This window comes from Rhineura floridana, chromosome 11 (genome assembly GCF_030035675.1).
Source record: "Rhineura floridana isolate rRhiFlo1 chromosome 11, rRhiFlo1.hap2, whole genome shotgun sequence".
In the NCBI taxonomy this organism is placed as follows: Eukaryota; Metazoa; Chordata; class Lepidosauria; order Squamata; family Rhineuridae; genus Rhineura; species Rhineura floridana.
The window spans coordinates 73,846,759-73,862,200 of NC_084490.1; the positions used below are offsets into that span (position 1 = coordinate 73,846,759).

Sequence of the window (15,442 nt, forward strand, 5' to 3'; positions counted from 1 at the left end):
ATAAGGATCTAGGTCACTAGCCAGATCCATTTCCTCAGCCCTGTTCTTGAGTGCTCTGTGCAACATGATAATGGTTAATGGAGTTGGGCTTTGCTGAGCTAGCCTATCCTAGCAAAGCCTGACTTCACCACCTGTGCCTCCCAGCCCAGAGCTTGGAAAAGTTACTTTTTTTGAACTACAACTCCCATCAGCCAAATCCAGTGGCCATGCTGGCTGGGGCTCATGGGAGTTGTAGTTCAAAAAAAGTAACTTTTCCAAGTTCTGTCCCAGCCAATACCACCAGGAAAAACAGCTACTTATGGGGCACTTGGCCTTGTGCAGGGAACTAGGAGAGTCATTTGCTGCTCCCAGCGATGAGAGTGGACTACTTTTTTTTTTTTTAGAATTTCCCATAACATTGTTGTACTGGTACTCTAAGTTCAATTTATAATGGTTGAAATGTTTTCTAGAACTCCACATTTCCCCTCATTCCTAAATACTTCCACCGTTACGGTTTCTGAGCAACCATGTAAAGTAAAAAAAACACAATAGTGGTTTTGAGTATCACACTGAACTCTCTAGATTCAGCATTTTACTAAAATGACTGGTTATAGCTATCTACAGCTATTTTTATTAATAATTAGATATTGTGAATACTTTTCACCTCTGTATGAGAATAATTAAAGCTTGTAAACCATTTGAGCTGAGTCCATTTTAAATTATAGTTATTATTACTTACTTATTTTTTAAATTAACTTTTCCAGTTTGAATCAATGTTGTTATTTTTTAAGTGCAAGAGTAAAGTTGCAATAGGGGCCCATATAGTAGCAATAACAGATAATGCAAAACGCGTGTTTCCATTTAGTGTTCAAACTTTGTATTTTGTAAACAAAATGATTAGGAGACAGCACTGCATATACTTACGGCATGTTCTAAGCCCTTGCTAAGTGACCTATGAACTGAAGGTTAGCTTTAGTCCTGCCACTATTAATGACAAAGGTAGGCACATTCAGAGCCTAAATTTTTGATGAGGGATTACTGGGACATCAAACTTTTGATGTTACACTTAGAGCAAGCATTTTAAATTTAATTGTCTGTGAATGTTAAGCAGTGACAAACTGGGTTACATTCTTAAGTTTTACATTCATCAGTGAAAATACATTATAATTTCCCCCCAGTTTCATTAAATAATTGATCAGGCTGCAATATGTTGCACAACATTTGAAAGTTCATATTTATTAAATCTTCATTTGTGAATCTGCAGAAAGTTCTTGCATACTTTCTGGATTTTTATTCTGGGTAGTAACAATGGAAAATTGTAATTAGTGTCCACAAGTACATGTTAAAATCACACACTGTACTTTAGCTTGTATTTTTGCCACCCAAATTAATTAGTGGTTTCTCTGACATATTTTTCCGACATGAGAAGTGCATGTAAAAAGGCATTCCATGCAATGGGAACAATTGTGCAACTGGGGTCCTGATTCCAGAGTGCCTATATTTGAGCAGATGCCCTCACGTGTCACCGTCCCTTTGCAGATGTCAAGGGGTTAGTGGGACAGCCCCTGCCCATCATCTTTACTCATAGCACTTTGTCTGCCACCCTGGGCTCCTGCTGGGAGGAAGGGCGGGATATAAATTAAATAATAAATAAATAAAATAAATTAGCATGCTTCCCAAACAGTATACTGAATAAAGCATTTAATGGATGGAAGTTAGTGTTATCTGGTAGGCAGGGCCGGATTAAGCTGAGGAGGGCCCCTAGGCTGATTCTGAGCACTGTCCCATCCCATACCCCCCCTTCCACCTACCTTTCCGCTTTTTTTGTGGCTGCGCACACTGCATGCACAGGTTTGCCATCAATCAAGATGGTGGCTGAGGTTTCCCTAAGGGGCTGAAGCCTCTGCTGCCATCTTGGTTGATGGCAGCAATGCTCGCATGTAGCATGTATGTGTGCCATCAACCACGATGGCGGCAGAGGCTTCAGCCCCTTAGGGAAACCTCAGCCGCCATCTTGATTGATGGCAAACCACAAAAAACAGCGGAGAAAAAGGTAAGTGAAGCGGGGGTGGCGGGCGGTTTGGAAGCTCTTGTCCTGCGATCCACGGCTCCTGTCCTGCTTCCGCGGATCGTGGGCTCCCAAGAGCTCTGGGCCCCTAGGCTTCAGCCTACTAAGCCTAATGGATAATCCGGCCCTGCTGGTAGGCAATGATAAGACAAGATGTTAATCATAAGCATGGTTTAGAAACATCAAGACTACGAGCAACATCACTATTGCAAGTTTGTTCATTTGTGTGTGTGTGCGCGCACGCATTTCTACAGCTGCAATCCTATACAACAACTACTTGAGAGTAAGACCCATTGAACTTAGCATGATTCAATTTCTGGGTAGACATCCATAGGATTATGCTAGAATAAATCAATTATGCTAGAATAAAATATATTCCTCAACACTGCAAACTAGCTGGGAGGATATTGAGCTATAATATTTTCTCATGAAATGCTAATTTTCTTTGTGAAGGGAGTTTAGAGTCATAGAATTGGAAGACACGTCAGAGGTCAAGTGTCCAACCACCTGCCAATGCAGGACACTTCCCTGATAGATGGCCACCCAACCTCTGCATAAAGATCCCTTGAAGTAGAATCCGTCATCTTTCCACTGTCATACAGCTTGTAGCATCAGGAAGTTCTTTGTAATGTTTAGTCTGAATCATTTTTCTTGTAATTTGAACCCATTGCTTTGGGTCTTACCCTCAGTCTAAAGCATGCTTCTCCAGCCTGGTCCCTTTCAGATGATTTGAACTAAAACTCCCATGATCCTCAACCATTGGCCATTCTGGCTGGGGATGATGGAAGTTGTAGTCCAAAACATCTGCTCTGGAGAACAGAAAATAAATTTGGTCCAGTGTGACAGCCTTTACAATATCTGAAGATAACTTATCATAGCACCTCTCTTCTCCAGGCTGAAGATATCCAGTTCCTTCAACCATCATAGGATCTGGTCTGCAGGTCCCTCATCATTTTTGTCATCATTCTCTGGACATATTCCAGTTTGCTAAGTCTCCTTAAACTGTGGTGCCCAATTTACTCCACCTGGGGTCTTATAAAAGCAGTATAAAGCAGTACTATTACTTGCGAGGATCTTCTAGGTATTGTACTTCTGTTGATGCAGCCTACAATTACAGTAGCTTTTTTTGCTACAGTATCACACTGCCAACTACTAAAATCCCTAGATCCTTTTTCCATGTACTGCTGTCATGCCAGGTGTCACCCATACTGTATTTGAGCATCTGATTTTCCCCACCTAAATGCAGAACGTGTACATTTATCTCTGTTGAAATTAATTTGGTTAGCTTGAGGCCAATTCTCAGTTCTGTCAAAATTATCTTGGATCTTATTTCAGCCTTCTAAGGAATTATCTACCCCATCCAGTTTGTGCCATCTGTAAATTGGATGACCATCCCTTTCACCCAAACTATTCATAAAAATGTTGAACAATATTGGGCCCAGCACAGAACTCTGCAGCAATCTCAATTGTCACTTCTCTTCAGGTTGGTAAGGAGTCACTGACAATAACCTTTTGGGTATCGTCAGTCAACAAGCTAAAAATCCACCTAACAGTAGCATCATCTAGCCACATTATACCAGCTTGGCAACAAAAATATCATGTGGAAACTGTTGTTTTATTTTGTATGTTGTAGCATTCCGTTATGTGAATTCCACTCAGAGTTGGAAATGGTTCAGCTGAGACACAGATTTACTAACTCACTGAGCACTAGGCCTCTCTTGGCAAGTCTGTCAAATCTGTAACTACTGAAAGAAAACTCCAGTGGTCGCTGTGTACCAGAGATGGTCCTGGGGTTCTGAACTCTGGCCCTCATGAATCACTCTAGTTGTTTTACCATTTGAGAAGATTTTAGGAATGTCTGTTGTCTCTGTGCTTCAGTTTCAGTTCTTCAGATATTTGTCCCTTTCTCCCCAGAGTGGAAAACATCTTGGGAACCATGAGTATGATGCCTTGAGATACAAATGTACAAAATAGCCAGATAGTATTGAATAAGTAACCAGGTATTGCTAGAGAAGGTGTTTTCTGTTGCAGAATCCATTGTGAGATTTGAGATACTTGCTTTTTCAACTTGCCATAACTATGCCAGAATAGGGTATGTTATTGTAAATATATCCTACACACACACACACACACAATTTCAATGTGCAACAGGTGGGGAAGAACCTTTGGAAATATGTAATGAGGGGGAGGGCAGGTCAACATCAGGAAGTGATCCTGATTGCTAAATTGGGTAGACCATATTATTTCATCTAGGAAAAGCTGACAGGCTTGCAGCCATGTTTTGCAGCCCATGATGGTCTTGATTACTTTTTTGGTGGCCTTAGCAGGCCGAGGCATGTTCAGTTCTAGTAGTGTATGGTGTGGTTACAGCAACTGATGCCCGATGCAGTTTTGAGATATGATAAAGAAATGTTTGCAAAGAAAGGTAGGGAGGAGAAAAACAAACCACAAACAGATTGTGGTTAGCAAACATGAGAGAGAGAGAGAGAGAGAGAGAGAGAGAGAGAGAGAGAGACTATAACTGGATTGACCTATTATTTTTAGTTGCTGCCCTGAGATAATCTTTATGCTGGGAAAGCTGAAAGTTCTATCAATTATTTAATAAAGAATTAAGTGCCATGTGTATTTTGAAATGGAGCTCTTCATTTAAGAGTATAACCAGTCATCTTCATTCTGTAATCACTTCACTCAAAAAATGTTTTGTTCATTACTGCCTACAAAAGGAATCTTGGTGACTTACAACATGCTAATACAATTACCACAAAGCACTTAAAAACACAACTCTTTAGTTCACATGAGTTTACTGTGAGGACTTGGGCTAGTCAGTGTGCTCATGGCAAATCTTTTGTACTACTTGCCAATAATTGTTTTTGTAAACTTACTGTGCTAGGCCACTAAATATTGTGGGACTCTGCCCTCCTTATAGCTGGGTTAGTTTCTGATGATTTGCCTATAAAGTGAGAAGTGCGGTGATCCTCCAACTCCCTGCAGACCACTCAGCTCAGCTTTGTCCTTGTGTTGGAGAGACTCTTACACTCTCTCCTCCCCCCCTTGGATAGAGGAAGTTACATCAGTGTGCATAATGAAGCAATGGGAGAGCAGTCAGGCTGTTTGGAAGTGAACTCTTCAGTCTGTTCTCACGGTCTGATGTGTGCAACTGGCAGTGCAGAAAACTTCCTGAGAACGTTTAGGGAGTATGTAAAATTCACATGCAAAAGAGAGGGACAGGAATCTGGCGGACACGTCAAGTGAAATTATTAGAAGGGCATGGACTTCAGTTACAGTCTTCATTGGTTGATACAGTTGATTTTATCAACTGCTTTTTTTGTACTGCAACCCAAACACAGGGGGTGTCATTATGAATCACCAAGCTGCAGCTCCAAAGACAAGAGGTGATAATTATCTAAGCATAAAGGTACGTCAAATGTAGAAACAAAACAGAAGTTCACAAGATTACAGAAATCCTTTTTAGTATTTTTTAATCAATTGTATTGAAGAATAGTTTTATTAGTAATAATTTGCAAATATAATTAAGATGTTTCATGTGGCATTTTAACAACATTTGTATTTTACATGTTGTGGCCAATAAATCAAATCAGCTTTTCTAAATAAATATAAATTTAAAGAGGACATACATTTTGGCAATGAGGCAGTGTCCTCACTTAAATTAGAGAAAACCTGTTGAAAGTTCATCATCTTGTTCTAGTTTCTTGCCTACTAACTTGATTGCGGTTGATAAATGGAATTCCTCTATTTGCAGTTGGGCAAAATAAACTGCTTTATTTCTCATTGTGTAATGAGACAAGCTTTTAAAAGGTGGATAAAAAATTGCTGAAGTGACTTTGTAATCTTCTACATGTTGTTAAAAAGGTTCTGGGCTTGTATTTTATTCCAATTTTGAAATACTTGAAATGAGGAATTTTTATTTGGCAACTTTTGGTTTTAGTTCTTGTATTGCCTTTAAATTATAGCTGATGGCAACCTTTTGGATGCCTCAGAATTAGGGGATTAAGACATCTGTACCAAATGATTAAACAAATTATGTATGTGCATTTGCTGTTAATGCATCAGACATTTTCAGTCAGGACAAGTTCCGAAACAAATTTTGGTTTTAGGAAGCAAACGTAATTGTGTATTTATAAAGCTACATGTTTTGATTTAGATTGAAACTTAAACCACAGTGCTACTGTTTTATTCAGGAAATTATGCTTTCTGTGGTTTTATGACTGAACTGCCCTTGAGTGGACTTTGTAATGTTGGGTATAGAATCTGAAAGCCAATGTTTTCTTTAAAAAATCATGCTTCTAGTCCTTAAGGCTACATAGATTAAGTTTGAAAGTGTGTGAGTAAAGCACTGGTGTAGGCAGGAAACATTTTATTTTTGCAGTTCATGTGGATCTGGTAATCCAACTGCTCCATTAGCCGTGCCCTTTTTGCACCATCCCTTCTCTTTTTTTGCTTGCCACATAGTTAAAAAACCAGCATTATCATAACTAACCGTACCTCTGGGCATGCATGGAGTACATTTCTCTACTCTCTGTACATCACATCAGTGCTTTGGCATTGGCACTGGCTTCCTGCCCTTTTCTGGATTCCAATTCAAAGTGATATTTATTTTAAAGCCCTAAGTCCTGCCCCAGACCATAAGATCTTCATGGGAGGTCCTTCTCCCTTACAAGTTCTCTCCCCCGCCACCTTGAGATGAAGCAGGGGGTTACTAGGGGAAGGGGACCTTCATTGCGATGGTGCTTTGGATGTGGAATGTTTACCTCAGAGAGATCTCTTGGAGTTGACACTGGAATCTTTTTGATGTTGGGCAAAGACCTTTTTCTCTCAGGCATTTTAATAATTGAGTTTTAGTTCTTCCCACTAGTTTCCCTTGTTGCTGGATTTTAATAATAATAATAATAATAAATTTTATTTGTTAGACGCCTATCTGTCTGACTATACAGACACTCTAGGTGACTTACAATACAATTAAAATACAACAAAAATATATCCAATTATAAATTACAATATATAACATCTCTGATAACACCACATCTTATATATACAAAGCTAATCCACCCCAAGATTATAGGCCTGCCTGAAGAGCCAGGTCTTTAAAGCTCTACGGAAACCTGTCAGAGAGGAAGCATGCCGGAGATCATACGGGAGAGAGTTCCAGAGGGTGGGGGCCACCACCGAGAACGCCCTCTACCTGGTCCGCACCAGCCTAGCTGTTTTGGCTGGAGGGACCGAGAGAAGGTCCTGTGAGGCTGATCTTGTGAGGCGGCCTGATTGATGATACTGGAGGCGGTCCTTCAGATAAACTGGGCCGAAACCGTTTAGGGTTTTAAAGGTCAACACCAACACCTTGAATTGAGCACGGTAAACCACTGGTAACCAGTGTAGGTCTACTAACACTGGGGTGATATAATCCCGGCGACGGGTATGCTTAATTAAGCGTGCCGCCGCGTTTTGTACCAGCTGCAGTTTCTGGACTGTTTTCAAGGGTAACCCCACGTAGAGCGCATTACAGTAATCCAAGCGAGAGGAGACCAGAGCATGTACCACCTGTGGGATGTTTTAGTGATATTTTTATTGTTTTCATTGATCATATGCTGATTTGTGAGGAGTTTATGCTGGTTTTTGTGTTGACATATAGCTTCCTGTATTGATTTTGTATTTGCTTGCTTCTGTTTGTACGTTATTGATTTTTTTAAAAAAATCTATGAAATGGACAGAAGATAGGGCAATATATAAATACCAGCGAAGTCTCCAATACAGTGCTTGTGAGCACCAGTATGCCCATCAATACCTCCTATGATGTCTGTGAAAGGTCTCAGTAAATATCCCCTCAAAACTTCACAATGCACAAGAGACTGTTTGCTCTTCCTGCACAACACCTATTTGCACTGATATGACCTCTCCTACATTGAACCCCCCCCTTAAACATACCCACATTTAACTGGATCCGAGGATTGGACACCACTCTCCCTTCTGCTCTGAACAGAGAAGAGATGCAAAGAGTTTCTCTCTGTGAATGAGTGTGAGAGCGACTGATTTAGGTGCCTTTTGCCCATTGATTGGGGGAGGGGGATGCTTGCACTGTTTTTTGGTCCTATCTCTTTCTCTTTTAGATGGGTCAGTCTTTTGTGTTATGCCACACTGTCAAGGCAGCCATTTTGTGAATGGTGCCCACATCATTAATCAAAATTCCACATGTGCCCAGTGGCTGAAAAACGTTGGCAACCCCTGATGGCTACAGTAATTCATTTGAATTAGTCTGCACTGCCACAACTTGCTACATTGCTGCTTGCAGGCCAGAAGTAGAATCAAAGGTACCTGGTATACAACTGTGTGGCATCCCTGCAGGGATTGGCTGCTGATCAGGAACTCTGTAATGCAGCCAATCCCTGCCAAAAGCAGGCCTTACCAGCTACTCTTCTTCATCCCTGGTGTATGCTATCAAACTGTGAAGTTGGCTTATAGTACCTGAGATCCATTTTTTAATTAGAGATTCCAGTCATTGAATCTGCCTTCTTCATAGAGCCTCACCTGGGGCCACTGGGAATGTTGGCTAGCATAATGTCAATAAGGTACAAAAGGTATGTGCAGTAACACTATTACCAGCTTTGATAAAATCTTCTTTTATTTCTCTTCTCTTCCCTGCCCTCTCCTCCCGGCCAAGTATAGCACTTCATTGTCCTTCAATGTTATTCTGCAAGTAGTTTAGGACTAATGGAGCCCACTGTGTAGCAGAAAAGCCAGTGCTCATATTATGCCTTGAAGTACGTTTATTTTATTTGAGAATATAATCTATGTCCAGCTCAGATGTTCTAAGAAAATCATAATAGATTTAAACTTGTTTATGTAACATCATGTTAAAACTCCCAATTAAAAGGCCTATTAAAACAGATAAAATGCGTGTGATTCTGTGTGTGCATGCATATGGATGTGGTGACATGTCTTGGGGTCTTTTCAGCTATTCCTGGGGGGGGGGGCTTGCCTGGCACCACTTCTGATGTATTTTTGGTGCCTGTTGAAGTCCTCTTATTCGCCCAGATGAGTTTTGTAGAGTTTTAATCAATCACTTTGGGTTTTTTCCTGCTGCTAATTTTTATGCCATTTTATGCTTTGTTTTTTAAAAAATAGTTAACAAAGAGTAAATAACAACTGTGCTGTGCATCAGCTGTGTAGCCAGCCTTCCTTGTTTGGTGGGCAGACACATTTCTAGGTGTGGCATCTAGGGGGGAGAGGCAAGAAAAAGAAGAAAATCCACTATGATTGTGTATATAATGAGTTTGAAAAGAGTAAAGGGTAACTTAGAGTAGCCATTTTTTCAGACCACTTGAAGTTATCTCTTTATTTCACCTTTAGCAATAAGCACCCAATCCTGTTCTACTCATTATAATAACTGCAGAGTAAACAAACCCTTACTTTTTACTACAGGCAAACAAACATTTATTGCTGGCTGGGTAGACAACACAACTGAAACTGAAAAGCAGAGCAAAGGGAAGTCCAAGGGGTGTAGTCTAGCTCTAGCCAATAATACAAAGTTCTAATATTTAACTCTTCAAGGGTCATGCTACTATACAGTCTGGTTTTTTCAGAACCACTTAATCCACCCTCAGGGAAAATCTTCAGAGAGGGGACTCTTGGGGTCTCTTCCAGATGAGGCTTTTGTTGTGCACTTGCCCTGCCTTGTTCACTGAATTTTTCAGAGAGATCTATTTGTAAATTGTTCCTGTTCTTAAAACAAGCTATCATTAATTTAAATGGAGGTTTTCATTGTCTGTCATGTTAAAACTTAAAAAGAAGACAAAAAATCTTCCCCAAAAAATCCTGTGGGTGGGGCGAAGCACAGCTCCAGCGGTGGTGCCCCCATCCCCCTCACTATAGGCTTGTTACACGTGCATCATGTGGAAGAGGAAGCTGAAAGTCTTAAAAATATACTTTTAAATCATGTAGCTTGGAAGGATTTGGTAACATGTGCCTCTGAGCATATGGTGAGTGGTGGCAACACCTGCAATCAGCCCAAATAATAGAAAGAAGACATGTGCTGTGCTGATCTTGTTTTAGCAGGGACCAAGCAACATTATTAAGACTGTTGATATAGTTCAGATGGTCACTTTAAATATGTCTGATTTCCTTTGCAATTTTAGTGACGTTACCTAAAATTACCAAAATCTTCCGTGCTGCACAGCAAGTGGATTAGACTGTGAAAGACCAACCCAAATGGTGTTTGCATTTTGACCAATTTGTAGAGCAGTCCAATATCTCAGAGAGGAGGTCAGGTCTCCTGCTCCCCTGGTGCATTCAGTATAGCTGCCCAATTTCCCTGCTTTTTAAAGTTCGATAGAAATATCTGTGGGCTATAGGTATGTTCTTAAACCTCAAGGGTTTTTTGCCTATTAGTGAATTATCAAGATAGATTCTTATGCTGTCAGCATTCTTTACTGCTTTGAAAACTATTTCAAGGCAATAATATTTTGCCATCTCATTTCAATAACATGCATTCAACCAAATCATTATTCCTTGCCTTCCAGAGTCCACTAATATCCCTATAGGTGTTCATTGTCTAGACAAAAACAGCTATTTCTAGAAGAATTATCTTCTACAGTGAAAGTCATCAGTCAAAAGAGGCAGCTGTGCAAAAAAAGGATGTTGGGCCTAAAGCTACTTAAAATCCACAAATCCTTCAGATCTAAGAGTAAAGCTGTTTCTATAGTCATGCTTTTGGGGTATTACAAGGCAAGATAGTATACATTTTTGTGTTTATGTGCAGAGGTGTAGTCTGTCAGACCCCTACTCTGGGTCTGGTCTCGTAATGGATCTCTCACAGGCTCTAGCACAGGTCTCTCACGATCCCACTACTAGGCGGCGCCATCTGACACTCTGTAATGCAATACTGCCCTGAGTCTGTGCCGTAGTCTCCTCCACAGATTGCTACGTAGAGTCTGGGTGCACTTACAGGCCACAACCCCCCTGTATCTTTCTGCCTTTAAAGATTACAGCCCTGGGTTGCTTTGGATACCTGCTGCTGTTACACTATCCCTTCACCGCTGCCACCATTGATACTGTTCCCAGCTTTGGCATTTGCTGTGCCCACCCTTCTGATCTGTAATATCCCAGCCAAGGATCAGGCATGTTGTTAAAACAAAACTATTTATTTAATAACACGAGGAATAAACAAGATTACTTTAAGTTCAGTCAACATGTGTGTGGTTACATACAATAGTTTTCTTATATCTTAGTCCAAAAAACTGCCTCACTACCCACCTAAACACAAATCTACCCCTCCAAAACCCAGAACCAACAATCAACCACTAACCAACTGTCATTCTCTCAGTTATACCTTCAATCACCCAGACGCTCAGCCAATCACAACTCAGCATATTTCAACATTCCAACCCATGTAACTCCCCCTTCGCACTCACTCTACTTACCACATTTACCCTACAAAACCGACACCATAATTACTGTACATTTACAGGGGCATCACATAGTCATCCAAAGTCTTGGGGGGAGGGGGTTGTAGACTCCTTACTTTTTTGGGAGAAGAGTCCTTATGTCTCGAGCATCCTATGAGCCAATCAGCATGAAAGATGAGCGTGCTCCCCACTGAGAAGAAGCTTCTAAATGCTTCGTCCTTTCCTGTTGATTGGAGCCAATCAGAGTGAAAGGAGATGAGTTAGCTACTGAGAGGACTTTTTTCAGTAACTAACACTCTCCCCTTTCATGCTTATTGGTGCCTAGAGATGTCTGTTGTTGTGGGAGAAGGCATTAACAAGGATCTCATTCTCAATCCAGCAACAAAAAAGGGATGTGTGTGGCTGTGACTATCATGAAGGGACCCTGCATACTTCTGCTGTGCATGTGACACCAATCAGTAGTGCTCAAATTTACAGGTTTTGAGCTATAAATCTGGGGTCAATTGGCCACCTTAAATCTGTCTCTCCTCCCTCCCCATTTATTTCTACATTAGCGACCATCCTACACTCATCTCCCTTGAAGATCAAAGTGGCATAGCAAACAATGCCAGCTAGACTTTAAGTGACCCAACCACTAGCTATTGGGAAAAGGGTTAAAAATCATGCTGTCATTGTATAAATAGCATCTTATGTTTTGTGTTTAAGGGTTGCAGCATTAAGAGTGTTATTTTGGATGCGAGTTCAAATTCCTGCAGAACCAGGAAACAGAGCTATTTCACCCTTTACACAGCACTGCTCCTACATCTGTATTTGCAGTGGTAAGCATGTAAAAGGGGAGAATAATACGTCTAAGACATTAAAACTGTATCAAAGAACAGAACTTTACTGAAGCCTCTCATTCTACTATTTCCCCTCTCATTCATTGAGAACTGCAGTTATTTCAGCTAGAGGATTTATATCAGTAGGATGCGATTACAAGTTACAGGATGTGAAGAATTTTTGCATGCTGCCCTGATGTTTTGTGAGAGGGTGATATAGAAATATTTTTATAAATAAAGTAAATGAAATATTTCCCCTGAAAGGTTAGTGCATTTTAGTGCTTCAATGACATGTCCTCTCAGATGTCTCAGCAGGTGTTAGTTAGGACCAATATGAAGGATCAGGGAAGTCCTTGATAAACAAAGGTGAGACAAGTAGTAGCATGTTCTGCAGTCTTGCCCAGTCAGTCTTACTTTAAACTGCTGTGATTCATGATGGACACTAAAGGACAGTTCAGAATGCCCAGGTGTTTCCTTTAAAACCAGATACTAGCTGAGGTGACTGACTTGTCTTTTGGCATCCCTCTTTTATTATTTTTTCACAGTAGCATGACCCCTCTGTGATCTCTCTCTCTATCACATGGCCTTTACTTTGTCTGTGAATCACAGATCAATATTTCAGTTGCAGATCACACACAAGCACAACTAAAAGTGCAAAATAATGACTGTTATTTGCTAGTCATGCTTCTTTATATAGCTCTCTCCCTTAGTTGGCATCCTTGTGCCCTAACAAATATAGCTCCTTTCTCCTTGCCCCTAGTCTTATCACTGCTCCCCCTTACTGCAGAAAATCTTGGGCTTTTTTATTCTTTTCTAAATATTTCCCAGGTAAGTTTGGAAGACTTTTCATTAATCAGTAACTTTTTTCCTATGCTTCAAAAGTGTTCCAGTTTTCACCAGTAAATCCTAAAGAATCTTTTAAGGAGCAAGATGCAGTCATGGGGGTGTAATGTTCTTCCCCTGGCATCACCTCTCAGGCTCCCACCCGTGAGAAACATAGTTTTTATTTTTCTTTAGCTCACTCTAGCACAGATCTCACAAGATCCCACTGCTAGGCAGCACCACCAATCACTCCCTCTAAACAATACGCTTAGTCTCCCTTCTGGCTTATTGTTACTTTGTGTCTGGGTGCACTTGCAGGCCACAACCCCCCTGTATCTTTGTGCCAATAAAGCATACAGCCCTGGGTTGCCCTGGATACTTGATGATACACTATCTCTTCACCACTGCCACTATTTGATACAGTTTATCCGCCTTGGTAAATACCCTGCCCACCCTTCTGGTCTGTGAAAGCCCCAGCCAAGGATCAGGCTTTTGGTAAACCAATAAAATATTTATTTATAAACACCAGGAAATAACAAGATTATGTAAGGTATGGTTAACAAGCGTATGGTTTCATATAGTGTCACTCTTTATGTTTCTGGTCTTATATATATTGCCTAAAAATACAATCCAAGCCTCCCTCAGAACCCTGCCAAACAACTCCTCCAAAATCCCTCTCATCAACCACCCGACCTCCTCAACAACAACTCCCCCACAAAACAGAACCCTGAACCAACTGTCATCCTCTCATTTATACCTTCAGCCACTCAAACGCTCAGCCAATCATCATACAGCATTCTCCAGCATTCCAGCCCATGTACTCCCCCCTCTCACTCAGTCACTTACCATATATCGCTTAATAAACCCGCATTTACCATATTTACAGATATTAAAATACAGGGACATCACAGGGGGCACATGCAATAGAAATAGTTCAGAATAACTCTAATGCTTTCAAAAATTCTCATCTTGTCCCTCTTTCAAGAGCCCCAGAAAACCTTTTACTTATTTGGATAGCTACTGACATAGGCATCCTTGGAGGCTGAACTCAGTCATCTGTGTTGTGTGTCTTCTAAGGTCTTTGTTTGATTTTGCTGCTCTGTAGTTGCTGTTATTATTTATAAAATGACACTGTTGCCTAATGTAAGATGCCTGTCGGCAATTTACAATTTACAAGATTAAAAAAAATCCTAAATCCCCATTCAGAATATTAAAATGACAAACTGAGAAAGATGATACTCTAAAATGCTGGATATTGTTATAACTTAACTTTAAAACGATTAAAATACTGAGAAGCCTGGGGATTATTGAAAGTCTTTGCCTGGTGCCAAATGATTGTAAAGTGGGCACCAGGCAATCATCCCTGGGAAGAGTGTGACAAAGGCAGTAGACCACCACTGAGAAGGTCATAAGAATATAAGAAAAGCCTGCTGGATCTGGCCAGTGGCTCATCTAGTCCAGCATTCTGTTCTCATAGTGGCCAACCAGAAGCCTGTGGGAAGCCTGCAAGTAGGACTTGTGCAAGAGCACTCTCCCCTCCTGCGGTTTCCAGAAACTGGTATTCAGAAGTACACTGCCCCCAACCATGGAGGCAGAGCATAGCCATCATGACTAGTAGCCAAGGTCCTCTCTCTAGTTGCCAATCTCTGCATTTCAGCAGGAGGAGACACTCTGAGGACGGCCTCTGTAGATGATCTTCAGCTCCAAGTAGGTTCATATGGGAAGAAGTGTTCCTTCACACTTTGGCCGCTGTCCTGTCCAGAGACGAAGGAACCAAACTGAGGCGAGGTTTGTTCTGTTTCTCATTTTATTAATGTGATGGTCACATCCAAAGTGGTGCACTTCATAAACCCGTCTACCCTGACTCACTAGTTTCCCTAACTACAGTAGGGCCCTGCTTTACGGCGCTTCGCTTTACAGCGATTCACTAATGCGGCGGCTTTCAATTAGGGAAAGTCCCCGCATTAAGGCGCTTGTTCCTTTTCTATGGCGGGTTTTTTCCGTCGCACGTCATTTTGACGTCATTTTTACATGACGAGTCCCATTATCGTCAATGGGTTTAGCTTTACGGCGATTTCCGCTTTACGGCGGGGGTCCGGAATGGAACCCACCGTATGAGCAGGGCCCTACTGCTTTCTACCTTAACAGTGTCTGCAGAGTGTGGGGAGAGTTGACTCAGCACTAGAGTCTGGGAAGGTACCTGCTTAAGTAGAGAAGGTCTTCGCGCGTAAACAATGGCTCCGACGGAGTTTCACCCTCTGAAAGTCTCTCTTCTTGTACCTCCTCACGCGGGGCAAGAGGGGGCGAGCCTCCTACAGCAGGGCTTCGCTAGATGACAG

At 41.2% G+C, this 15,442-nt stretch overlaps 1 protein-coding gene across 6 annotated transcripts in view; it reads left to right on the plus strand.

Moving 5' to 3' along the window:
* Positions 1 to 15,442, plus strand: part of PLEKHG4B (pleckstrin homology and RhoGEF domain containing G4B) — a 240,910-nt gene that overhangs the window by 54,265 nt on the left and 171,203 nt on the right. For 5 of the 6 annotated variants that reach the window (XM_061588482.1, XM_061588481.1, XM_061588480.1 and 2 more), the window contains exon 1: positions 5,161 to 5,462. The exons of the other annotated variant lie outside the window; for it this stretch is intronic. In XM_061588482.1, the coding sequence (XP_061444466.1) occupies positions 5,406 to 5,462 (57 nt within the window). In that variant the 5' untranslated portion in view covers positions 5,161 to 5,405. Of the gene's footprint in view, positions 1 to 5,160; positions 5,463 to 15,442 lie in introns of those variants that run through there. 6 annotated transcript variants of the gene reach the window in all.